Source organism: Mesoplodon mirus (genome assembly GCF_964341445.2).
Source record: "Mesoplodon mirus genome assembly, chromosome: 12".
Lineage (NCBI taxonomy): Eukaryota > Metazoa > Chordata > Mammalia > Artiodactyla > Ziphiidae > Mesoplodon > Mesoplodon mirus.
The window spans coordinates 35,346,999-35,374,361 of NC_138988.1; the positions used below are offsets into that span (position 1 = coordinate 35,346,999).

A 27,363-nucleotide genomic window follows, 5' to 3' on the forward strand; every position below is an offset into this window, starting at 1 on the left:
TTGATTTTTGTATCCTGAGACCTTGCTATATTCACTTATTAATTCTAGTAGGTTTTCTGGGAATTTGTTAGGACCTTCTAAGTAGACAATCATGTTTTCTGTGAACAGAAATAGCTTTTGCTTTCTTTCTAATCTTTCTGCCTTTTATATCCTTTACTTGCCTTAATGTACTGGCCAGTACTTCCAGTATAATGTTGAACAAAAGGGGTGAGAGAGGAATGATTACTTTATTCTTAATCTCAGGAAAAAAAAGCATCCAGTGGGCTTCCCTGGTGGCGCAGTGGTTGAGAGTCCACCTGCCAATGCAGGGGACATGGGTTCGTGCCCCGGTCTGGGAAGATCCCACACGCTGTGGAGCGGCTGGGCCCGTGAGCCATGGCCACTGAGCCTGCGCGTCCAGAGCCTGTGCTCTGCAATGGGAGAGGCCACAACAGTGAGAGGCCCGCGTACAAGAAAGAAAAAAAAAAAAATCCAGCCTTTCACCATTAAGTATGTTGTCAGTTACAGTTTTGTGTTTTTTTGTAGATAACCTTTTACAGGTTGAGGAAGTTCCCATATATTCCTAGTTTGCTAAGAGCTTTTTATCATGAATATTACAGAATACTGTTGGTGGCATTTTCTGCATTTTCTGAGATGATCATATGATTTTTCTCCTTCATTCTGTTAATATGGTAAATTACATTGTTTGATTTTCCAAAGGTGAACTAACCTTGTGTTTCCTAGATAAACCCCACCTGGTCATGAGGTATTGTTCTTTTAATAATTGCTAGATTTAATTTGCTAGTGTTTGAGAATTTTTACATCTATATTAATGAAAACTACTGTTCTTTTGTCTGTTGGATTTGGTACTGAGGTTATTCTGGCCTCATAAAAATATGTTAGGGAATGTCCCCTTCCTCCTCTGTTATCTGAGATTTTTTTCTAGAAATGATATTCTTTCTAAATTGTTTGACAGAATTGACTTTTGACATCATTGAGGCCCCCAGTTTTCTTTGAGAGAAGGTTTATGATTCTGAATTCCATTTGAAAAGCGAATATAGGGCTCTTCAGTCTTTTCTTTCTTTTTGAGTCAGTTCTAATAAGCTGTGTTCTTCAAGGCATTTGTCCATTTCTCCTAAGTTACTGAATTTATTGTCCTAGTCTCTTGTTATCATTTTAATGTCTGTAATATTTGGGTTGACATACCCTCCATCGTTTCTAATACTGATCGATTTTTCTTTTTTGATTAGTCTTGCTAAAGATTAACTTTATTAAGATTTTCAAAGAGTCCACTCTTGTCTTTGTTAACTTTACCTATTTCTTGCATTTTCTCTTCTACTGACTTATGTTCTTATTTCTTTTTTCTACTCTCCTTGGATTTAATTTGCTTTTCTTTTCTAGATTCTTAGATGGGAATACAGACCACTGAATGTAAACCTTTCTTCTTTATTAACATAGGCATTTAAAGCTACAAATTTCTAAGCACTGCTTTAGATGGATAATGCAAATTGAGATGTTGTATTTTTATCATCTTTCCACTTAAAAAACTTCTCACTTTTATTGTAATGTTTTTTTGAATTATAAGTTATTTAGAGATGTATCATTTACTTTTCAGTATTTGAATGACTTTCTAGACAGCGTATTGTTGCTGGTTTCTATTTCAAATCAATTGCTATTAGAAAAAATGTACTCTGCAAGATTTAAATCTTTTGATACTTAGTGAGACTTTTTTTTTTTAATACAGTCCACACGTGGTCTATCTTGGTGCTCCTGAACAGAATGAGTATTGTGCAGTTATCGGATATAGTGTTCTTTAAGTACTAGTTAGGTCATTCTGGTTGGTAGTGTTCAGATGTTATCTATATTTAGTTTTTTCATCCCCTTGCTCTTCAGTTATTGAAAGAACTATAAAATTTTCATCTATGTTTGTGGATTTATTGATTTCTCCACTTAATTTTGACAGCTTTCCCTTCATGTATTTCAAAATTTATTAGGTACAAACTCATGTAGAATCATTGTCTTCTTGATGAATTGACCCTTCCAGGAATATGAAGTGTCTTTATCTCTGAAATATCTCTCTGCAAATACTCCTTGTATAGAAGTCTATTTTATATATTTTGTATTAATATAGTTATCCCTTTATTTTTAATCTGTGTCTTATAGTATCTTGCATTTTTATTCACTCTGACAATTTTTGTCTTTTAATTAAAACACTGTGCCCATTTCATTCAATCCAAGTACTGATACAGTTGGGTTTATGTCCACCATCCTGCTATTGGTTTTTTGTTCATCCCATATGTTCTTTGTTCCTTTCCTGCCTTATCTGTCATCTTTCAATTTGTTTCTATTGACGCCCCCACCCCATCTTCATTATGGATCACGTTTTCCTGCTTCTTTTCATGTCCTGTAACTTTTAATGATGTGGGGAAACATTTGGGGAACGTCTGGGTTTTTGGTGTCTTCCTTTAATGGGTGTTGACTTGTTTTGGCAGGTGTTAAGTTAGCCACTTGTCTTGATCCTTTTGAAGCTTGTTTATAAGATTTGCAGGTCTAGACTGGGGTAGATCTAGAGTGGCTCTTACTCCAGGGCTAAGGTAACCCTACCCGTAATGCCTGGCCTTTCCGAGGTCTCACTTGAATGTCCAATGTATCATCAATGTCAATCTATTCCAGCTGGTCAGAATCCCTCTGTTTCCCAACAGTGAGATTTCCAGCAGCTCACAGCTTTATAGTAGCTGTTCTCTACCAATAAATTCAACTAGCACATAGCAGCTTAGTATATAGTCAAAGATTTCAGAGACTCCCTGTTCAGCTTTCTGGGGCCCCTTCTCTGCATACCTCTCTCTCTCCAGTACCCTGCCCTGAAAATCCCAGCTGTCTCAGCCTCTCAAACTCTGCTCTTTGCCTCTCGAGCAAATAGACCACTGTCCTCCTCTGGGCTCTGCCTCCTGTGCCACAACTCTAAAAGCATCTCCGGGCAGACAGCCAGGACAATTGTGGCACTTACTGCATGTGTTTCCCTTCTCCTAAGGAACCCAATCCTGTGTTGCCTATTTCCATCTTCTGAAAAACAAAAAACAAAAAAACACTGCTTCGTATATTTTCGCCAGTTTTATAGTTGTTTATAGTAGAAGGTCCATTCTGGCACTGTTACTATATTGTGGCTGGAAGAGGATTACAATAGCCTTAAATTGGTCTCCCCACATCCGGTCTTGCATCCATCCAATCCATTCATACTACTGCAGCCAGAGTGATTTTTATATGCTGAATTTTTCCAACATTAAGAAAAAAGTTCAAATGTTCATAAAAGTAGGAAGACTTACACAGTGAACAGCCATAATGCCTACCACCTAGTTTCCACAATTAACATTTGCTACATTTTCTTTAGCTCCTATCTATCCATCCCTCTATCCATCCAGTTATATTTTTTGAAGTATTTTAAGGTAAGTTGAAGACATCAGAAAGCAGAGTAATTTTTATAAAACACAAATGTAAATCACATCACTTTGGGCTTGAAATTTATCAGTGGGTTCCTTTACCCTTCAGCTAATGTCCAGAATCTGTGATGTGATCTTGAAGGACCTTTGTGATCTGGGCTCTGCTGACCAGTCTGTCTTCTTTTCTTCACCCTCCTTTCCCAGCCCCCTGAGTGCCTGCCACCCTGGCTTTCTTCAGTTTCTCCAATGCCCTCTGTTCCTTCCCACTGTCGGGCCTTTGCATGGGTTTCTCCTTGACTGTAATACCCTCCCCGAGCGTCTTCTCCCATCTTGCCTGGATATGATGGCTATTCGTTCGTCCTTCTCTTCCTCCAGGATGCTTCCCCTAGACATTTGTTCTCCCTGTTAAACACTCTCACAGCACCATGCACCTTTCCTTCAAAGAACTTATAAAAGTTTATAATTTTTGTCTCCCTCATGAGATACAAGCTTCATGAAGACAAGACTCTGCTTTGTCTCACCATTGAAACCACTGTGTAGGCACACAAAAAATATTCATTGAATGAATAAGTCCTTTTTTCTTAAGAAGTCTAAGAGAGAGAGAAAAATATCGAGCAAGATTTTCTGTTTATTAGTCTGTTGCACTGAACCCGATCCAGTGGTACAGGGTTAGTCCTAAATATCGCCTCCAAGCCAATTATTATAGTTGCCCTCATCCAGATTCTTGGGAACAAAGTCATTCAGAAAGCCCTCCAAGACACGAAATTCACAATTTTTTCAGTGCTCTTTTACACAGCCAATCTAAATTCTCGTAACGCTGTGGATCCATATCTTCATTTGATTCTCAGAGATATAGCTCTGAGTCTCAGAGTTTCATTTTGTTGCAGACAAAATATTTTTAAAATAGTATCTTTAAGGGTTTAACACCAGACAGCGCCCAACGCCTCATTCTGTGCCTCTCCGCACACACGCTTACCTTACACACCAGGGCAATAATGACAGCTCTCCTTTGCTTTGTGGAACCTGCGAACACTGTCTCATACGGGAGAAGGATACTTTCGCCTTGGGTGCATAATTTGCTTAAATATTAAAATGTTCCAGGAAAGGAACAACTGCTGAACTTTAATAAAGAAGAGCTCCCTATATCCCAGACATACAGGTCTTGCTATACTGAGCTGTCCTGCTATGCCAATATTTGATTTCTGTAAGCAATTTTACCAGCTCATAAGAGGTATTACACAGAAGGAAAAAAAGACTGGCATAAGGTTGACAGTACGCCTTAGGGCAATCACAGAAGTCAAATTATTAAATTCATAAACAACCCTTCACTGCAGAAGTAACAGTGATTGTTAATGCCGCCAACGGAATAGGGAACACAGGAAAATTATGGCTTTAATTTCAACCATTAAGGTACCAGAGGCTTAATGAAGAGCTGAGCTCTGCATGAGAGCACTAGGATGAATTCGCTTAGTACAGAGCTCTCCATCGGCAAAATGGGTGCTCAGGAGGGCACACGTGGCCAGAGATGCCTCCTGGGTCCTCAGAGGGTTTTGCCAAGTGTTATAAAAAAGGATTCGGTTAGGAATAGATGATAGCCACAGCTGACAAGTGAGAGAGCTCTCCTGAATCTGTTGCTAGTGCCTGGCTGCTGTCCACTGCTGTTGCCAGGGAAACAGGCGTCAGCTTGATGGAAACAAGGATCAGCGAAAACTTTCACTTACCTCATTTCCACTGATCCCAACAGCCATTTCTATGGAAACCGTCGCTTCGAGCCAGCGGCGGAGAGGTTACCACTCACTTGTTAATGTCAGGTGTGGCTACCAGCCTATGCGCTTCAGGTACCACCGTACCTACAGCACCCGCATCCACCTGTCAGCCACCCCCGACAGCATCTTAACTCTGCAACAGAAAAGTTCAGTGCTTAAAAGTATATATAAATGTTTAACACGGTTCTTTATCAGAAAAAGGAAATTTAGCATTCTTCTACTTAAAGCTGAAGTGGGGCTTAATTTCTTGTTCTACCAAAACCAAACCATGTGAAGTTACTAAAGGACCACAGATCTCTCCCTCAGCTTTCAACCCCACTCCCAACATTACTTCCAAGTTCAAGAAAAGAGACCTCCAACTGTATGGACAACTCTTTCACCTATGAGTCTAGTCAAAACCAAAGACAAATCCAGCTAAATGTGTCTAGAATTCTGGTAGCCTGATCATCACTAATCACGCACAGGAAAATCTTTTTTTTTTTTTTTTTTTAATTTTAAGAACTATCTACAAATACCCTCCACTGTCCCTTTGTTTTTGGACTAGATCTCGGTGTGCTTTCTTAGTGTGTTGGTCAAGCACTGTCCCTTTGTTTTTGGACTAGATCTCAGTGTGCTTTCTTAGTCTGTTGGTCAAGATATGGAATTAACTCATTAACTCAATATAATTTTATTCTGTAAAACAGTGGTAACCAACCATGCTGAGAGCCTGGTTATCACATTACCTAACTATACCCCTTTCAACGTTGCAAGCAATTCAACTACTCTTCTAAGATGTAGATATGTTTATGTACAGGAAGAAATTCTGTTGTTTATTTTTTGTCAGCAGATGCTGGTCAAATATTTAATGAGAGCTAATTCTAATCCCAGTCATGAATAATTATATGAATGCCTATTCCGAGAAGGTACGTCTCCTCAAGCAAACAACCACCATCTACCTGGTATGTTTTGCCCGCTGAGCCAACATTCAAGGGGAGGAAATTAGAGGCAATCTCCGATTGACCATGGCTCATAATGGTGTGAATTTAATGGACCAGGGTGTAAATTATGATGCCTTCCCAAACCTGAACCTATTCAGTACAGTGCCCCCCCCAACACCACCCCTCTCCACTTCCTCTATACCAACAGTAACACAGGTAGGTAGAGTAGCCATGCCTGAATCTTTGTCTAGGTTTTTTATCCCAACACTTTCAACCAATCACCAAGCATCCTTTCCCCCCAATTACTGTGAATTAAAGACAAACCAAATGGGTTGAAGAGAAATGGAATGTTCTGGACAAATGTGAATCGAGTCTAAGGATTAGGAGATGAAATTAATCACTTTTTTCCTTTAAAAAAGTGATTAGGATAGAGGTCCATCTCAATATTGGTCATAGTTTGGTAAATAATTCAAGAGCCTTCATAGTATGATACTGAATTTATAAAAGAAAATAGAGTTTTTAAACGTTTTTTGGCAAGGAACATCCAGGCACCAAAACAGCAGTATTAAAAACAACTGAACAGAAAGAATATTCATAGCATAGGATCCTAAAATTGCCCTTTGGATTTACTATGAAAAATGGCATGTGGGGCCTGACTTCAAAGGCCGACAGAGAACAGATGCATCAAAGTCTGGGTTATATTACACTAATCTCTTAAGGGTCTTCTAATCTCTTTCTGGCCATTGCTAAGTGCCAGGAATATGACTGCCACTATAATAAATATCAGAGATTATCTAAACTTCTTAGGAGAAATCCATCTAACAGACATCAAAACCTGTCTAGGCATTGTGGGTCCTTAGTCTTTCTTTGGCAGAAACAAAGACAAAGGCAAATCAAATCCTTCCTCAACAAGGACCTATAATTTACCAGCTTCTAAATATTTTCATCTTCATTGTACCTTCCTGCACCTCTGATAGCATTTTTGAACATTAGATCCTCTGAAAGTAAAGAGCAGTAGAGAATACTTCGTTCATTAACTCCTGAGTAAAACAGTCATGCAAATTAAACCCAATCTATAGGCCTGGTCACAGGGGAAAAAAATTAGCTTAAAAGAACTGACTTGATTAGATTTTTCTTGCATCAAATCCCATTTTATATACTCTTATTCAAGCTATCATCATAACGATAACCAAGCTCTCTACACTCTTCAGCTCATTGAATCCTCACGCAACTCCACACGGTGAATATTATTTACATCATTTCACAGACAAGGAAAGTGAAGCTCTAAGAGGTAGGTCATTTCACCAAATCTCACAGTTGGTAAAAGGTAGAGCAAAGAGTCAAGTATTGATTATCCAACTCTAAAGCCAGTGTTTAACCATATGTTACAGAAATGCCATGCCCCTCTATTTGTGCAAAGAAATCACTGTCAGACATAACCTCAGTCATGATTTACAGCTGCATCATACTTTATAGCTGACAAAGAACCTCCACGGCCTCCTCTTGGGGGGGCACCGAGTATAGTATTACTGTGCATACATAGCTCGTTTCTCTTGGTCACTTCCTGGGAAATCCAGAAAATGGGACACTTCAGATAGTTTCCAAACAGCCCCTCAGCTGTTCCCACCTCACCCAGGGAGGGGACTGGGAGGAGGTCCGTGGATTTAAGAGAAAGATAGATTCAATGAGTAAAATTCTTTATAGTACATATTTTTCACAGCACTTCTACATTCATGAGCTGACCTAAAGCCAGCTACCCCACGGCAGGAGGGGCAGCGCGGCAGCATCTTCCCCATTTGAGGGGTCAAGAGACAGAGGCTCAGGGCTCCTAAGTGAAGTCCCAGAGTTAGCGGGTGACACTGGCAGGACCAGAACCAAGGTCTTCCAGTTCCCTTCTCATCTATCAGTCCCTTCTTGGGGGTTTGACCCACACCACAGGGGCTCAGAGGGCCCTCTACCTTACTGCAGGTGTGCCTGGCATCAGGTGGGTCCTGCAGGTGAAGACACAAGCCCACTGTCCATGACCACCATTTCCCCCCAGGAACCTGGCAGTGATTCTAAAGAAACAAAGCGCGGAAACACCACTGTGTTCTCTTATTTTACCTATCTACGGACAAAACCTCAACGGGGACAAGGGTTAAGTGAACAATTTTAAAAGTGAAAAACCATCAAAGCCACCATGAGAACAGACATAGTCTGAATTGTAGACTTAATCGAGACAGTCTTTCCAATGCCTGGTCAAAATGGGACCATCTCCTTAATGACGACTTAATGTGAAATCGCAACTCTAGTTACAGATATTCTCGACTCCTCCCACAGAGCACGAGCACCAGAGAAAAACGTCTTCATCCAGGATCACGTTTGGCTATGCCGGGCGTAAAATTCATGAACCTCGCACTCACCTTGAGAAGAACGGTCTGCGGTAAAAGCAAAGATTTTTCCGAAGCATCAGTCTTAATGCTTTAAAAACGTACCAACACCAAAACAAGTGTGCAAAAAAAAAAAAAAAAATAGCAACAAATATTTCCAAATGGTTAACAGACTTAAAGACACACAGCACCTTATAATGATTCTTCATTAGAAAGCAGCAAAACGGTCTTAAGTGTCTAAAACAGGAGAACATTTTAATTTGGGCCTTTCGGAATTACATTTGTGTTGGTCTGATGGTCCCTAAGGGGCTATGCGACATAAGTTGTCTTCCTTTTAACATTTATTTAAAACATTTTTTATATTCCCTAAAAAAAGTTGGGAAGAACCCTAAGACTAAAACTAAACTTTAAAAAAAAATTACATTTCTTTAACAAGAAAATGAATACAAATGACCCATTTTGATTTTGTGTTGCTTTGGGGGAAAGTCGAGGAGGAGTACCTAGGCAGAGAAGCCTGGGTAACTAATTGTTAGGGGAGGTGGGAGCAGCCCCTTCTCTGGTTTCTCCACCCCCACTCCCAGAGACACCTTATCATCTTTCAAGATCCAGCTCACAGACATGCAGCTTTCCCAGCCCCTCCATCTCCGCCTGTACTCTAGCTTGGCCATCCTGCACGGCCTAACAACAGTTTCCCCCCCACTCGAGACAATGACTGTCTGAGCACAAGGCCCCCATCTGAGTCTTCGACATCTTGGCACCCTGGCTTCTGGCCCAGAGCCAGGCACTCAACAGGAACTCAGGAAAAACTGACCAAATTAGCGAATGCGGATGCACGACTCTGCTCTGCAGACGTGGCTCTTCCTTTATACAGAGCATGGCTTAGCATTTCCTACCCAAGTGGCCTTACAGGTGGCAGAGAGTCAGTTGCAGCCCCACATCATGGAACGGACTGAAAACTGCTGCGAAATCTCGGATTTTATTGTAAAAATTCATGTGTCATTTGCGCTCTCCTTCATAAGGGATCTAGTTTTGTTCTGATTCAAAACTGTTTTTAAATTACTTACTATTTTCCCCAAAATATATTTTAGTACACTGGTTGTTCCACCATGGTGTGTGCCTGTTTTTATCATCCAGCTTTGGGCACCACCCCGCTCAGAGTGCGTATTTAACACCCACCATTGTAACACGGAGTCTCTCCCTCCCATTTGCCCCTGTTTTCCTTTTTAAGCTGCCTCATCACGCAGGGGTGATGTTCCTGCTCTGGGACCGCAGAGATAAGGCATGTCACTGGCACTGTTAAAATCAACCGCTTCCACGGCCTCAGTTTAGTTGGGTTTAGGAGGCACGGGGTGCCAGGAATTCACAACAGAATTGCTGTTACCCTTGTACTGGCCGTTTCTGTGGTAAAGTCAACACGATGCTGTTTCTCCAGGGATACATTCCACCCTTACCATCCCGACACTAACCTAAGGCCATGGCGGGTCACTAGGAGGAAGGCACTTTTAAAGTTTTAAGTGAAAGAACATGAGGCTCGAAGAGTCATTTATCTATAGAAGGAAGCTTTGGTTGAGGTGGGGGACAGGGGGTAAGCTGTCACACCCCCAGCTCAGTCCCTACTCCCCTCACTGTGGGGCACAGGCTCCAGGGCCATTTCTAGACAGGGCTTCACAGGACAGTGTACATCCATGGTGTAAAAGTGACCACGCTCGGTCAAGGAGAATTCTAAACGTGTTATCCCTGAAAACAGGCAGGATAGGTTAGAGGGAAGATGAGGAAAGGAAGCAGAGATGGATCACTAGCTCTGCTTTCTGCTCTGGAAGAGGCAGTGTTGAGAAAAATGCGATAAAGGTCTCTCCACTGACTCAGCATTACACGAAGACATCCCTTCCCCCAAGATACAAGCTTGGAAAGGCACAGATAGAGTGAGTGAGGAGTAGATAAACTCACTGGGAATCAAGCCTATCAACAGTATCTCCTGAGGATGTCTGAGCTCAGGGAGCGACAGAGGCTCCTCTGGGGAGATGGGCACCTCCTGGGCCTCGGTCGCACTCCCAGCCCCGCCCCCGCCCCGACAATGGCTATATACTGGCTCTGCTTCTGAGAGTCTGGAGAGCCCTGGTTCCCTTCTCTGGGGTACTGCCCTGTCTGGGGTGTCTGTGGGATGGGGAGGATGCAGAGCTGCCCAGAAGGGCTCTGGGATGGCAACTACAGGCAGGGCGAAGCCCCCCTCCTAACCCAGTCTCCAGCGAATCCCCTGTCAATCCACCGAGCCAAGGGGGTCAACAAAATGAAATTTCAAAAATGGTGACTGAGTGACATGGACGATGATAAGGCCACAGGCAATTTAGGTGCAAAAGCTGATTATTACCCTCATTAAAGACAGATTCTACAAGTTAAGATTAAAAATGAATGGAAGGGAGCATTCTCACAGTGACAGCAGCGGAAAACCAAGCTAAGAAACGATCCCGATCTGAAGGATGTGAGAGTTTGAAACTATTCAGTATTTATGTGCTAATCTAGGCTTATTTCTCTTTTACCATGAAATCTGAAACATTACTGGAAATCATCATGATACACTGCAGGTAAAAAGGGCCAGGTTATGTACTAATGGGAAGAAAACCACAAAAGACAAAGGCCCTTTCCTGGGGGAGACCAAGGCTGGGAATCCTTCTACTCACCTTTAATCTACTTGTACACACTGGCGTATTAACGTGACTGGCCTCGGGGAAATGGTTCCATTAAATTAATAGTGTTTGGCAAGCATCAGAAACACAGAATCTCACAGACAGATACAAGCAGAAAGAATCACAGTTTAGTCCAAAAGCAACACACAGAGGGGACATCAGAGTCCACATGCATGCAGAGAAAGCCGCAGGGACACGCAGAGCTGCCTGACACATGGCAGCAGCAGAATGTGGAACACAGATCCAACTGCTTACCCACTAAGGACACCAAGAACCAGGTTAAGGACGAAAAATGAGCCAAGGATGATCAGACTAACAAAATACACCCATGGCCATTCCCATCCTATCGCATCATTTACCTGTAAAATGTAAGGAGATTAGTTATCAGTTATCCATTTGCTAAAGAGCAGAGCCCCAAGAACAGCTGCTGGACCACTAGGGCTTTGATTAAAGACTGGTGCTCCTAGAAGGGGACGCCGCCAAGGGCCTTCCGTTTTTGTTCTTTCAATAAGGACAGGTTCTGCTGCTGAAGCCTACAAATGTGGCCTACCAAAAGTCATTTAGCTACTGTTTTGTACCAATTAATCTGCATTATATCTGGATCCAGGCCAATAACACAATTATAGATGTATCTCCTTTTAGGACAGACAAATGGGCAAGCAATGCCAACAATTTAAATCCCAAGTGACAACACTGATTAATTTCTGGTCAATAATTATCCTATAGCTTTCTTTCATGAAGGCTGGTAAGGTTCCAGGAAATATCTTGATTTGGGAAGCCTCAGCAGAAAAGAAAGCATCTTGGAGGACACATAAAATGCTTGGCACCCACCCGGCGGCCCCCATCTAGCAAAGCCTGTGTGGTCTTGGCAACTGTCCTCGGGACTCTGCTTTCAAGATGAAAGAGGTGTAGCTTACCCGCTCAATACACCAAGTACAAGATTTAGTACGAAAAATGACCCAAAGATGACGAGACTGACAAAATACACCCAGGGCAATTCAAATCCCATAGCATCATTCATCTGTAAGAAATAAGATGGTCTCATAGGAGTGGGTTAATAAGAGAATCTAATAAGGAGAGAAGGTTACATTAGAGACAGCATTCTAAACATTTAATTAAACATTTACTTAGCTTCAAATCAGACAACAGTAGCCAATGCACATTCATTATATATTCCCAAAACACACACACACACACACACACACACAGACACACACACGCACACAGAGTCATCAAAGCTCTCGGGGTAAATAACAGCAAACTTTGGCCACTGCTAGGGCAATCAGCTGGGATTTGGCTCTTTCTCACAGGAAACTGCCTTGGTAAGGGATTTTCAGAAAAGATCTTGACAGAGACAAAACTAGTGCTTAGCTGGAAACTATTTTCTACCCTGCCCAAGTTGTCAGTACTATTTTTGCTTTCAAAATTTGTGATGGTGGAAAAGTCTTAGTTATAGAGACAAATTTGCAACATTTGACTCTATAAATTCTTTTCTTTAAAAAAAAACCCTAAAATAATAACTTTCCACTGGAAGCCAACCAATCCAAGGAAACCTAACCCACTTTAAATCTGGATTATCTGCTATCAGTGAGTGCAAGCACAGCTAAATTAATGCAAAGAAGGAAAGTATTCAAAAGTCAACTAGCTGACACATTCAGGGGTGCTTTGGGGAATGACATTTTTTTCCGTATCTGCACCCATACGAAGGACCCAGGAGAAGGAAAGAAGCCCTTATCCTCCACACCTGGCTGGAACCTACATGACCCACCCTGGGGGAGCTGGCTCCAGCTGTGAGCTGTTCCAGAGGAACCTGGTGTCCCTACTTCTAGGACAAGCTGAAGCAGCACAGTCAGACATGGCCTCCCGGATACACCTTCCCACGAGAGGTCTGATCATGAGCAGCTTTCATGATGGAGCAAACAAGTGCTTTCAGGTTCACGGCTGGATGGAACTTTCCGGCAGCACAGATCACGTTAAATTGGGCAAACACTTCTCCCAGGAAGGAAGTGTTAAGGACTGGTGAGGGGATAGAATGAATGACCCCGGGCCTGACTTCGTTGGAACAGCCAGGATCTTCGGCTAATAGAACAGTATATAGTCTGGGCTGATCCATCGCTCTTGCCTTGCAGGGTCAGGCCCTTAGGCCTTTAAGCATGCGCTTTCCTTTACATTATCTGGCGCTAGATTTTTAGCTTTACAGAGCGAAGCTCAAGCATTTCACTGTCTGCCTCATGCAGAAACCAAACGGAAAAAGAGAACATTAAAAAAAAAAATTACCTAACATCTGCTGCTGAAGTCTAGGGAGAGGGCATTAAATCCCTTATGAAACACCTGTTTGGCCACATGAAAATGGATGTGCTTAATAGAACTGCTATCAGTCTGCACATCTTACATCGGCAATTAGAGTAATGAATGAGGCAGGGCCGTGGCTGCAATTGTTGATCTCATTAAGTTGGATAAACTAATTTCAGCAGGAAGGCCAAGGGTAATTCTTCCAAAGCAGCTACACCGCTAAACTTATTTAATAATCCAGACGTGGAGGAGAAGAAACAGGCTGCCTGGTGGAGGGACCAGAGCCCAGCCTGGAGTCAGGGCCTTCCACAGAGACCTCTCTGGGCCTGCTTCCCCTCTGTTGAAGCAAGAGGAGTGCACGTAACAGGGGAGAGTGGGCCCGCTCACAGGGAGTAAGGATGTGCACGTCCAGGACTCCCACCGGAGACCCCGCTCTCCCACAGCTCTGGCAAAGTGGGCCAGCTGTCAGCCGAGCACCTGCCCCACCCATCCTCTTTGAGGCCTCAGTCCCATGTTCCAGAGAATGGCTCCAGGAACAGCTGACTGCTCCAACTTGGGAGGGAACATTTTTTTTAAGTAAAGAAACTTTTAATTTCTTAGAAGTAAGTGTGCAACAGACTCCCATTTGCTCAAATCAGAAATAACCCCTGGAATAACAGCTAGGGGCCAAGGGGAAAACAAAGGCCACAGGAGACTCTATAAATCTCCAGAGGGTGAGAAAGAGCAACAAAAATTAAGCTTTAAGGGCCAGTCTTTCTCCCAAAGAGATCTCCTCAACCCAGGTCTCTTTTCAGAGGCTTACCATACACGTGGGACAAGTGAGAACTGGCAAGCTGGTCACCGAAATACCCATAGGAAAATAGAGACTCTGCTTGGGATTTTGTCTGACTGGTCTTTGTCAGCAATGGGAAAATCGGAAGGAGCTCAAGCATTTCAATTTAGATTTTTAAAATATTTATGTCAAAGTCATCATGTGGTGTCATCTGGTACTCAGGAAACAACCTAGTTTCAGTTTCCCCTCACTTCAAAGGCTGAGACGCACATCCATGTCTCCAAGGAAAGGCTAACCTAGGCTTTTTGTTTTTTTCTAACTGTTGCAACTACGACTAGAAACTTGGTATATTGGTTGTCACTCCCCTGAGCATGGAATCAGAGAAAGGGGCAGAAAGGCGAGCTGCTGGCTAACTAGAGAGGGATTTCCCAGGTACCTTGAATGAAGAGGACGGTCAGCTTGGCCAAGGGAACTTCCCATTTGAGTCATACAGCCAGCACTGCCATAGGTATGCTCACTGAGAAAAGAGCTTGGCACTAACGCAAAAGGCCACAAATGATTTATATGGAGAGCTCTCTTCTGAAATCAATACTCTTTTCATTAATTTCCTACATCTAAAAACACTTCCTCTGAGCTGAAGAAAAAAACAATAGGATCATGTAGGGTTACTCTGCATCTTGTGGACAAAATGAAAGCCCCGAGAGTCTGGGTGACCTACCCAAGGTCACACGCCCAGCCCTTTCCAGCCTTAAGGCTCTTTCCTTGCACTACACCTTTCTGCCTCTGTGGACAACAGATGCATGTGGGTCAGATGCCACCTTAATTATGTTTATGGAATTCACTTCATAAAAGAGCACTAAAAAAAGTCATTTTTCACCAGAAACTAATAATCCCATTCCCCACACATCCAAATGGTCCTATTCTATGCATGCCTTTCTGCATATCGGGCCCACCCGCACGTCCCTTTTCAAGACCCTGCCACCACTTGCCAGGCACTCTTGGGAACTGAGGCATCCCTGAACTTGAGAACACTGACTGAATTTAAACCTGACCAGATGCAAACTCATCCCTGGCAAAGACTTTGTCCACCATATACAAACGCCTAAAGGATTGAAAAATTTGCTTGCCATCAATATTTAAAATAAAATCTCAGGTCTCTCTCAAGATATTCCCTTTACACTCCAGCTGCGGATAAAAAGAGGCACTGAAACATGGCCCATCTATAGTGAGGCAATGGGATCATGCACTTAAAGAGTAACAGTAACTGGTGTTTGCTGATCGCTTGCTCTGGGCCGGGCACTGTGCTGGGCAGGGATATTCTGTTCTGTGCACAGCTGTGTGGCTTCCCGTTGACTGTGGCCCATAAAGTATGAAGAAGGTGGGGCCCTGGCTCCTGCCTATCTCTGTGCTGAGATAGTAAGTGTAATAAACAAGTAATTAAAAGCAACCTGATGTGCTTCAGAGACTAAGGTCTTAGTGAACACTCTGGAAGACATCACTGAGCTGCCCCCTAGTGTTCTGATGGGCTCGAAAACCTCTGACAGTGGAAAAATGCCAAGGAAAGAGTGCCGGGTTCTAGTCTAGACCAGGGGTCACCAAACTGTGACCTGCAGGCCAAACCAGCCCACCACCTGCTTCTGTACAGCCCGTGAGCTAAACATGGTTTTTACATTTTTAAATGGTATGGAAAAAAATCTGGAGTATCTCATGACACAGGAATGTTATACAAAATTCACACTTCAGCGTCCATAAATAAATATTGGAACGAAGCCACATGTTTGTTTACATGTTGTCTACGGCTGCTTCCAAGCGACATGGGCAGAACTGAGTGGTTGTGACAGAGACATTACAATCTGCAAGGCCAAATATATTTACTATCTGGCCCCTTATCAAAAAGTCTGTAGACCCCTGTTCTAAATCAAGTACCACTTGCTCTAGCGGTAGGACCTCGGGCATGTTCAGGAGTCTATATTCCACTGTTTCCCAGACCTTCTATAATGGGATATAGACTGGAATAATGTTGATAAATTACTGGAGTTCCTCCATCAGAATAAAGATGCCATGTAATTTATAGACAATGTAATTATTATGTTGTCAAATTATTAGCTCTGTGATTGTCATATGAAAAAGAGAGGTAATAATTATATCATCCTAGGTGATACTTAGAGGTTCTCAGGAAAGCAAGTGGAAACTTTTGTTTCTGGGTACGTGGAGTTTTCTCTCCTTTAATCACACGCTCCCAGAGTTTTCACTAGCTTGGCGATAGGAAAACTGTCATGAGACAATCAGTGTGCAGAAACGTAACATAAAGTATAAAATTGTCCATTAGTCAGGGCATGTTGGATTGGCAATGGCAATTCACCGTGAAACCGGGGAGAACAGAGCTGAGAGGAGTCACAGGTTTTTCATTTATTTGTTTTCAATCAAAATGTTGTCTTCTGTATTGTTTTGCGGGGAAGGATCAGAGTGTGGGCTATCTGCATGACGCTTTTTCTATTTATCAGAAACTTCAAGGGAAGACTGGGATTGAGCCCTCTGCTAATCTAACTAGGAGTTACAGCTTAGAAGATAATACTGAAAACAAACCCTTTACCTAATTAGAGGGTCCCCTTGCATGGCCATGGCCTTGGCTCATCCAATATAATCTCCCTCCTTCTTCCTCTTCACAAAAGGCATTGTGTTATGGATATAAATAACAGATGTGCATACCCACACAGACACACACACACACTCCCCTATGACAACAGAAAAAGGAGAGAGAGAGAAACAAGATATAACATGTTGGTGATGTTTTAAAAACCTTATTACCAAAGTAGACTCACACTTTGGGGATGAAAATAAAAACATGTCTTCTTTGCCTAACACTGAACATATATAGGGACTTCTACAATCTTGCATGCATGGAGTTCACTTGTAAAGGGAAGCAAAAACCTATTTACAACCGTTATATGCTATGTCCTCTGAAGTTACAGAGTAATGGGAAATCCTATAAAGTGTCTGAAATTTAGATCTTGTCGGAAGCTACTTCTCAGCTTGCAGGCCTTCTAGAGACTGACCACTCAAGAAGTATGTTATTACCCATTGTCTTTTAACAAATCATTATTGGAATCCTGGTTAATCCCATTTGGACTTGGATTTAGGCTCAAAATCTGCGAGTCAGCTGTTCTTCCCAGCAACTCTGTGTCATGGAAAATAATTTCTAAACTTCTGTGAGCTTTTTCAAATTCTATCAAACACAGAAGTAAACCAACAAGCCCAGCTCTGAGAAATGGCTGTTAAAATATGACGGCTCTTCATTTACAGCAAACCTTTCTGGCTCTGTCAGGAACAAGGAGAGCCAGCCCTGAGCCATACAAAGAGCGTCCAACTGTCTTCATGGACAGGTCCACCAGCCCTGGAAGGCTTATATGCCATTTCTACCCTCTCTGCCAGAGTTCTATAGCGCCAAAGAAAAAGGAAGAGAGAGCTAAGGGTTTATGCTGGGCTGATTAGTAGTAATACTGAAGATGCAAAAGGGAAATACTATAATAGGGGAAAAAACCCATTTGGGCTTTAAGGCTCTACTAAGCTATGGAAAGCATGAAAAGAATTCAATTAATGTTCCCTATCTTCCATTTAGGATCTGGTAGAGCAACCTGCCTTTAGGTATAAAAGGTCAGTTTTAGTCCATGGAAGTCCGGGAGCCCCTTAACCTGGGGAATGACCTCTGGCTCTTTAAGAGTTTAATGAGGACAGCCCTGGCCCTCTGGAGTTCCTCCAACAAAGGGGACTACTGGGCACGCTCAGCAGTAAGTCCCCAGGCGGCACTGGGGATGCGAGGGAGTCCACATCCTATAGCAGCTTTCTAGAGCTGAAACCAAGGCCCCAACGTGGAGAGATGATAGGTCTGAGTGACGAGAGGGCCTGCTTCCCTTCCCAAAGAACTCACTTCCAGGGGGTCTTTTTCAGCCAGCTCCCCAATGGCTCTAGCTAATGAAACACTTTTATCTGAGGAAAGCATACTCCATCAACTCTCTCCTCAAGCTGCTTACCCAGTAGAGCACGTCCGTCCAGCCCTCCATGGTGATGCACTGAAACACGGTGAGCATGGCAAAGGCAAAGTTATCAAAGTTGGTGATGCCGCCATTGGGGCCAACCCAGCCACTCCTACACTCTGTGCCATTGGCGGTACACTGGCGTCCATTCCCTGAGAACGCACACGGTGCTGGGTCCTCCTCAGCTACGATATCTGCAAACAGTAGAGGAAGGCTTGACCACTCAAGGGAGGAATGAACATCAGGAAACCAAGCTGCAGAAGCCAAGTACCCTGCCCAGAGCCTGGAACACTCTACTTCCCAGCTATGCTATCTTGGATTCCTATTGTCCTTCAAGGTTCACTTCAAACTTTCCCTCCTCCATGGAATTTGCCATTTCCTCTACTCAGAATCCACCCCTCTCTCCTCTGTCCCCACTCTAACAGCACCTTTCCTCAGCCTATACAGAGCAACACTATTGATTCACCTCACGGTCCAGTTTCAGGGGGTCCCCCCCATCTTGTTTACCAGAGCACATTACATAGGAAATCGAGATAGAAAAGGGAACTAAATTCTCATTTGTTCTGAATATAATTCACACTAAGAACTGTCTTAGATTCACCAGTGTATTTGGCTATCTTTTTTTTTTTTCCCCATCTCTCTCTCTCTCATTTTGTTTTAGATTTTCCCCAAACCACAAAAGTTGTTTTCGGGAAAGCCAAATTTTTAAATAGTTAGGTTAGCTGCCATTTTTTATTACTCACCTGAGTCAGCAAAAAAACATGTTTTGTGCATTTTTCCAATAAAAAGTTCCAATCCTATAATAGCATAGATTATGATTACAAATAACACCAAAAGGGCTATGTGAAGGAGGGGAACCATGGCTTTTATGATGGAGTTCAGGACAACTTGTAAACCTAGGAAAGAGAAAAATAAGTTTGTGAGCCAGGAAGATATTGCAGTGATGCACAGATATGATTCCTAATGATGCTTGCTCTGTATAGGACACGCAGTAATAAAACTCAGAGGTATTTCATAGCTTTTAATTAACGTTAAACCTGGATGTGAGGTAAGTCAAAGAGGAACCTTAAAGACCATCTAATCCAACTCCCTCAACTTGAAAGATGGAAAAACTAAGGCCTAGAGAGGGCACTGCCAGATATGAAAGTCATTCATTTATGCATTTGTTCCTCCATTCAACAAAATTCCCTGAACATCTACCGTGCAGCAAACATAAGGTTTAGTGCTTTGGGGGATATGAAGATGTACTAAATGATGTCCTTCTCTCAAAGAGGTTACGCTGCAGAAGGGGACATAAGAATTAAACACAAATTACTCTAAGGTAGCACACAGATGCTGAATAAGTAATATCACACAGTTAAAATTAAAGAGGGATGAAAGACATTGCTTCTGAGTGGGGGAGAAGAAAGAGGCCTGGGCAGTAGCCTCCCTCTCAGGAGGGCCTGAAGCATGAGGAGGATGGATTTCCACAGGCAAGAGGAGAGAGGTTACTCTAGGCAGCGGAAGAAAGTACCAAAAGCACGGAAGGGAGCTAGCGCCACGTGGGCTGGGGGTGGCGAGTCTCGGTTGGCGGTCATGAAGTGGAAAAGGGTAACAATAAAGACAAGCAGACTGCAGCTGGGTAGATCTGGGTTTTGAATTCAGATCACAGGGCCAGAGTTTAGTCCATCGGTAAAAGGCAGCCTCTTTATTTATTTTAAACAGAAGAAAATCAAACAGAAGTTTAATAACATGTATACATGGGAGAGACCCAGGAAAACTCAAAAGGCAGCCTTTTTAGAAAGGCAAGTGGGGCAGCAATAGGCAAGACAGGCAGAGAGGCAGCTGGAGGGAGCTGGGCTCTCCAGGGAGGACAGGGTGAGGAGCTGGATGAGACCAGAACTCAGCAAGTGGGTCTGAGTTAGAGGAAGGTGCCCAGGGAGGCAGGGCAAGGTCAAGAGGCTAATCCTAGTGCCTGAACGAAGACAAGCCTGTCAAAGGAGGCTCCCCTGGAGTGGCAGAGGGAGACGAGGGGCCCGGGAAGGAGAGGGTAAGAGCGACTGTCCACCTGGTGAGTCTGATCACTTAACATGAAGGGGGCAGTGCCCTGAGGCTGAAACGTGGACCTGAGAGATGAGGGAGGGACGTGGAAACCTGGGAGCTACCCACGGAGCAACACTGAGAGCCATGGTACAGGAAGAGAAAAGACCATGGGAGCAGGGACAGCGGGGCAACACTCTGGACGGGGTGGAGGGAAGCAGGAGCCGCAGGGAGAGCGGTCGGCAGGAACCAGAGCCAGACTAGATCCAGGCCACCTGACGCCCCTGCATGTGCCCTGCGCTCCTCCCACCACCACGACCTACCTCAGCTTCCACTCGACTAGCTCACTCTTTTCCCCCTTTTTTCTTTCTCTTCCCCTTCCTCTCCCTGCTGTCTCTCCCTCCTCCAAACTGCCCTTTTCTAGTATCTTCTCACTTTCCCAATACATATTCAAACAATGAAAGAACAGAAGAGGCTGAGATGCTAGAATTAAATACGTTAGAAGTCAGAACACACCAAGCAAAAATACTTATCAGCGATAACAGCAAAAGTTCACCTTGATAAGAAGCACATGGGAAGAGATGGGGGATGGGATGGGGAGGGAAGGGCGATAAGAGGGTTTCAGACTCGCAAAGGGCCTCTTTCCAGACTTTCATTAAGACAAAACTCCTACATACTGTCTTCGGATACTTAAATGTTCAAATGGTTTCTTCTAGAGAAAAAATGATCAATAGGATGACTTTTAATGTTTCTGTCTTCTATAAGGAATAGATGGAGGGGAAAAGAAACATATGCTCTAATCTACTTGGGCAAGGGGTTTTTTGTTTGTTTTTTCATTTGGGTTTGTTTGTGTTTCTTTTTTTAAGACATGGATGGGCCATCCAAAATCATCATCCAGCAGTCAGCTCTTCTCAGCTGTATGGCAGTGAGCCCTATGTTTCATAAGTGTGTCTATGTTTATTGTAACTATTATATTTCAGATTGGCCAAATTTATGAAATAATGACATTGTATCTTATTGTGAACGTGTACACTTTCATGACATTAGGCTCCTTTGTATATAACCAATGTGTACAACAGATCTCACAGGACTCTAACCAAGGAGGCAGTGAAATGGAGCAGAAAGAACACTGGGCCAGGAACTAGGAGGCCACCGATCTGGTCCTGTTTGGCCACCCACTAGCCATGAGAAGCTGCCCAAAGTTACGATGACCTTCCTCATCTAAAAGATGGTGATCGTGGACCAGATGACCTTGAGGGTTCTTTCCCATTTGATGGTCTAGGATTCTGATACATATTTATCAGTTACCTGTGTGGAGCTAGTTAAGAGCTTCACAAACATCTGAAGGACTCTATCTGAAACACATGTTTACTTTCCAATGAATGAACGTATATTCACATACACACACAAAATCATGTCTTGTAGGACAGTCTGAGTTCTCTTTAGAAGGGATTAGACAACTCCCAGATAAGTATAAACAGTCACACCTTCCCAGGCATTTTTAACAACTTCAAGAATATAAGAAATCACTAGTCCACAGCTGCCAACTGCATGGGAAAGAGCATGACCCACAGCCCCTGACCCATCTCCCCAAAGCCCAGCTGGCTCTGATGAGAGACTTGGATGCTCCAGGGCAGTTAATGAACATGACCTGAGAAAGTCCTCACATATGACTCAGATCCACAAAGCCACTGCACCCGCATGTCTGCTCACAGCACATACTGCAGGCAGGCTGGCCTGTCATTTGCTCCTTGGGGGAAAAAAGTTGCCGTGGTTACTTTGAAATTAGATTAAGCTGTAACAAGTGAATCTGAAACCTCATGTTTGCTCACTGAACTTCTCATTTAATCATGTTACATGTAATAGGGCCAGTCATTTCCAAGGTATTTCTATTTTTCTCAATTGCTTCCAGACGGTTCTGTGGTTTTGACTTGTGCTGATCTTTTTCAATGAAAATAAAGGAACAATATGGAAAAACAAGTACACATAAAACACCACTTCCTACATTTTAAAATGTTAAATTTGAATTTTTTTCCCAGAGATTTTTTGGTGCGTTCTGAGTGCCAACAGGTTTAATAAAATTTCATGAAGAACTTCTGGAGAGGCAAAAACATGATCTGTGCTCTTTTGATGGCTTTATGAGCTGTGAAAAAAAGGCACAGCCTGCAATCCCATATCTGTCCTGCAGCTGGAAGCAGGCAGCCAACTCACAGCCACAGTCCTTGGAGAGGCACTAAAACTTCCACCCTCTCAAGTTCCCAGTAGGGATGTCCTATCATGAGTAGAGCCCAGGGAAGCATATGCCATGCTCCTTATGGAAGTTCCTGGCCAGGGCACAGACGGGGCATCTGTTCCAACTCAGGTGGCACTGAACCTGGCCTGGAGATCTGGAGCAAGAAGCAAACTAGGGCCTGGCACGGACAGGTATAGAGTAGGCTAGTGGGTGATACAGCATCTCTCACACTGAGGGCCCTCTCTGTGCTCCAGACCTTGCGCTGAAGGCTCTCCCTGCATTACTGCATTCAGACCTCACAACCACCTTCAGGCAGGTGCTACTGTGCCCTACATACAGGGAGGACACAGAAGCATTCACCTCTTCACCCCTGAGTGAGATGGGCACAGTCCCTCTGTGGGAGAGTTTAATAGACTTTCAGGATTCCAGCCCCCTGCTGCTCTCACTTTGAAAAAAGGCAGTCAGTTGAGGCCTCCAACACCCTCATCCCCATAACCCACCACGTTCAAAGGGACAGGCCTGAGAGTGGGAGGAGTTGATGGCAGCACATGTCAGAGGACGAAGACCAGACTGCAATCAGGAGGCCTGAACTCAAGGTCTCCTGCCACCACCCACTTGGTCTCTGCACGAGAGAAGATTCTCTCTTATATAAAATCAGGAAGACAACCATCACTACTGCCCCCCTCCACCCCCCTCCACCCCAGGTCGGGGCTGTCACGGGGACCCAAAGTGACAATACAAGCAAAAGTGCTTTGTAAATGGCCAAGGCCTCCATGGTCACCTGCTGAGCCCTTGGCTGGTGCACAGCAACTCACCTCATCGCACCCTGTTTCATAATCCCAAGACCTACCCAGAAGGAAAAAATATCAGCAAACTTCTGGCTTTAGGAAACGAAACGTGCTTACTGGGCACTCCTGATACTAGTCGAAGTGGTCGTAACACTCGAAAGGCGCGGAGGGCTTTGACATCAAAGCCTCCCGATTTGCCACTGGAGTGGTTACCGCCTTCTGTTTCTTTGGTTAATTGTTCCAGAATTACACTAAACAATCTGAAAGAAGAAGAGAGGAAGAAATGTTAGAGTCTGTCACCCAGGGAAGCAAAACAGGATGGTGAGAGTAGTTATTTCTGAACAAGGGCCAATTCTGTAAGGCTGCTGCTTAAGTAAAGGGAAGGCAAAGCAGAGGTAGGAACCAGGCTGTGACTCCTGGCCGTGACCCCTACATCTAGAAGGACTAGGGATGGGGACTGATCTCACCTGTTTTCTTGCCAATGGAGCATTCTAGCATGTCAGCGCCCTGGATCCCTGGTGAATCCCCTCTTCCAATGATGACAGTGGAATTGCCCCAGCAGCTGCCATTTATGAGCACTCACCATGTGCTAAACACTTCAAATTATCTCCTTAATCCTCAAAAATGTTAGGCAGTGGGAGTTATCATGAACATCATTTTACACATGAAAAAACAAACTTGGCGAGAACAAGTAACTTGCCCAAGGCCACAAACGAGTGGCAGAACTAAAACCTGAATCCAGGTATGTTCGACGCCCTTAGATTCCGTAAGGGCAGGGAACTGTAGTCTGTGTGTTCATTTGTTCATTTAGTCTGTTCCAGCCTAGTGCCTAGAACAGTTCCTGACACACAGGAGGCACTCAAAAAATATCTGATGAATAAACAATGAATGAATGAATGACTCCAAAGTCCCAAATCTTAAACGATATGTTATGCCACTTCCAATACAGTCACTGACACATACACACCCCCAGCTCCACCTCCAAAGGGCTGTTCAGGGAATGATGTAAATCACAGATGCTAAGGAGCTGTGCAAAGGCCAAAAGCAGAAACCTAAGAGAAGGTATTAATATCGTCATTTTCTCTTTTGAAATGTGAATAATATTGTATCTGGCAGCCACGACAAATTTTTCCCTACTCTCAGAAGGCTTTTCGGATAAAGCTATTTTCAGGCAATCCGCTCATTTGACAGTTACTTTTGCTCTTTCAAATAACATTTGTTCTTTGGACTTGTTGCTTGTTTTTCAGAATAAATAGAAATTTGCCCATTTCAAATAGAATCAACTCTGGCCAATCAGATTGTGGAAATGATTGGCCCAGCAACAAAGAAAAGGTTTCCAAAGTTTAATTAGCAGCTAAAGCAGAAACTCTGCACCCACTGGCGTGCCTCTGGATGGCCAAGACACTAAGTCCATAAAACACAGGGTGGTCTGATTACAGTCCTGATGGGGCACAGTCACGTCATTCTGGGGTGTTTAAAGACCGGTCATTTGTTTTAATAACAGTACCGCAATTAGCAATGAACCTGGCGGGGGTGGGGAACAGGGAGGGAATAAGTCAGGTCTTTACCTTTTCAAAGCTACAGAAGGTGGGCTCTTTCTGGTTATGACTGGGGAAATATATCAGATTTATGATAGGTCTCTCTCATTAGCATAGTTTTGTAATTACTATAAACCCCTGCAGCAAGGCTAAATAAAGTTAAACGTCTCCCCTCCAAAACAAGTTCACAGTGTCATAAAAACAAAGCAAAAGGAAGAAAGAAAACCTCAAACTCTTCTGAAATGCAGCAGCCACAGGAATTTTCATCCCAAAGGGTTAGGAAAATAATTTATGCAGGTGGTAACTTAAGATTGCTTTCAAGTATCAGTGTACCTTTGCAATGTACACTTTATGGCCCTTTTATCCCCTGTTCTTCGGTGATGCCCTTGAAAACAGGTGAACAATGTCTCTCCCATCACAGAGGAGCCTGACTCAGAGAGGGAAGCCGGCTGCTGTTTCCAGACAGCTGGAGGGCTCAAGGGGTCAGGGCATGCTTCCATTCCTGAGCTAGGAGGCATTAGGAAAGTCCCTCCCCTTCTCTGGGCCTAAGTTTCCTACTCTGAAAACTGATTAAATGATCCAGAGCCCTGCCCTTCCCATTCTAATGTTCTGTGATTCTACTCCTTTCACTGCCCCCACCCAAACAAAATAAGTACCATGTGCCTGAAGAGATGAGGACAAGAGGAGAAAGTATTTGATCCTAGACTGTTATTAAAAGTTTACCCCAAGACAGGAAGGCAAGGAGCTACCCAAACTGACACAAATTAGAAGCACCAGAATGAGCCCCCCATGTTCACAAAAGCTTAAGTGATGAGCTTGAATGCTTGAAATACATGTATGTTGAGAAATTTAGAGGAGTGGGATAAAAGTTGACTCAGATCAAACTCTTCTATAAGAGAATTATATCTGCGCCGGTAGGCACGCTGAACCTTCCTGTGGTCACATTATTAACAGTTAACATTTTAGAAATATCAATTACTTTCTTGACATCTCTGTTATTGGGAATCTTGACAAAAGCAATAGGTCATGGTTGACTTGGAACGGAAAATCCATTGGATGAAGATAAGAGTTGGCAGTTGGCAACTTCAGTGAGCAGGAGTTTGATTCAAGGGAAGACAAAATAATTTCATTTTTCTTTTTGAACTTTTCTTCTGCTCTTTGACTACAATTTAGTACATATTTTAGATAAAGGGTAATCTGATGTTCTAAAGTTTTTCATACTTAATGAGAAAAAAAGACCAAGTCCAGTTCGACTTTAGTTTCCTAGATGATTTTTTACTTTTAAAACCAACTTTATTGCAGCATAATTTATATATAATAAAATACACCCATTTAAGGTGTACAATGAGATGAGTTTTGATGACTGCCTAAGCCCCAGTAACAAACACCACAACCAAGACAGAGAGCCTTCCCAATATCTCAAACAGTGCTCTCATGCCTCCTACAGTCATCCTCAGCTCAGCCTCAGGTATCCACTGACTTTATCTGGTTTATCACTTTAGGTTGTTTTTTCCTTTTCTAGAATCTTACATAAATGGAGTCATACAACATGTTCTCCTTTTTGTTTATCTTTTTTTGTTCTCTATGGTTTTGAGATTCATCCAAGCTGTTACATCTATCAGCAGTTCATTTCTTTTTATTGTTGACTGATATCCCACTGTATGAACATACCACAATGAGTTTATCCATTCACCTGTTGAGGAATACTTGGGTTGTTACCAGTTTTTCTCTATTATGAATGAAGTCTCTTTGTGAACATGTATTCTCATTTATTTTGGGTAAGTACCCAGGATAGTCCTGGTAATATGGTCGTGTGGTTAGTGTATGGTTAACATTGTAAGAAACTGGCAAACTTTTCCAAAGTGATAGTATCATTTTCCATTTCTATAAGCAGTGTGTAAGAGTTCCAGTTGCTCCATATTTTGGTTAAAATCTGGTATCGTCAGTCTTTTTACTAATACTAGTGGGTATGTAGTGCTATGTCATTGTTGTTTTAACTGGCACTTCTCTAATTACCAATGGCATTGAACATCTTTTCAGGTGCTTGTTGACCATTTACATATCTTCCTTTGGGAAGACCTATTCAAATTTTTTCCCATTTATGTTCTGGGTCATCTCCTTATCTTTGAGTTATAAGAGTTCTTTATAAATTCTGCATACAAGTCCTTGGTATGTATTGGGAATACAAATATATGTATTGGGAATATGATTTCCCAATCTGTGCCTTATCTTTTCATTTTCTTCACAGTGTCTCCTTTGAAGAAAAGTTTTAAATTTTGATAAGGCTCAAAATTTCAATTATTTCTTTTATGTCAAGTGCTTTTTGGGTCCTAAGAAATCTTTGCCTACCCCAAAGTCATAAAGATTTTCTCCTAGAAATGTTATAGTTTTAGCTTTTAAATATAGGGCTATGATTCATTTTAAGGTAATATTTGTATACGGTATGAGGTAAGAATGGAGAGCCTTCTTTTTCATATGGATAAATAGTTGTTCCAGTGCTATTTGTTGAAAACTGTTTCCTCAACCCATTGAGTC

General features: G+C 42.9%; 1 protein-coding gene across 1 annotated transcript in view; it reads right to left on the reverse strand.

Annotated features, from left to right (window-relative positions):
* The window catches only part of CACNA1D (calcium voltage-gated channel subunit alpha1 D), a 321,680-nt gene that overhangs the window by 122,856 nt on the left and 171,461 nt on the right, over positions 1-27,363 (reverse strand). Inside the window, exons 5-8 of the mRNA XM_082638784.1 lie at positions 23,408-23,550; positions 18,994-19,146; positions 18,248-18,444; positions 11,408-11,511 (exon numbers count right to left, since the gene is read on the reverse strand). Coding sequence (XP_082494910.1) covers positions 11,408-11,511; positions 18,248-18,444; positions 18,994-19,146; positions 23,408-23,550 — 597 coding nt within the window. The remainder of the gene's footprint in view (positions 1-11,407; positions 11,512-18,247; positions 18,445-18,993; positions 19,147-23,407; positions 23,551-27,363) is intronic.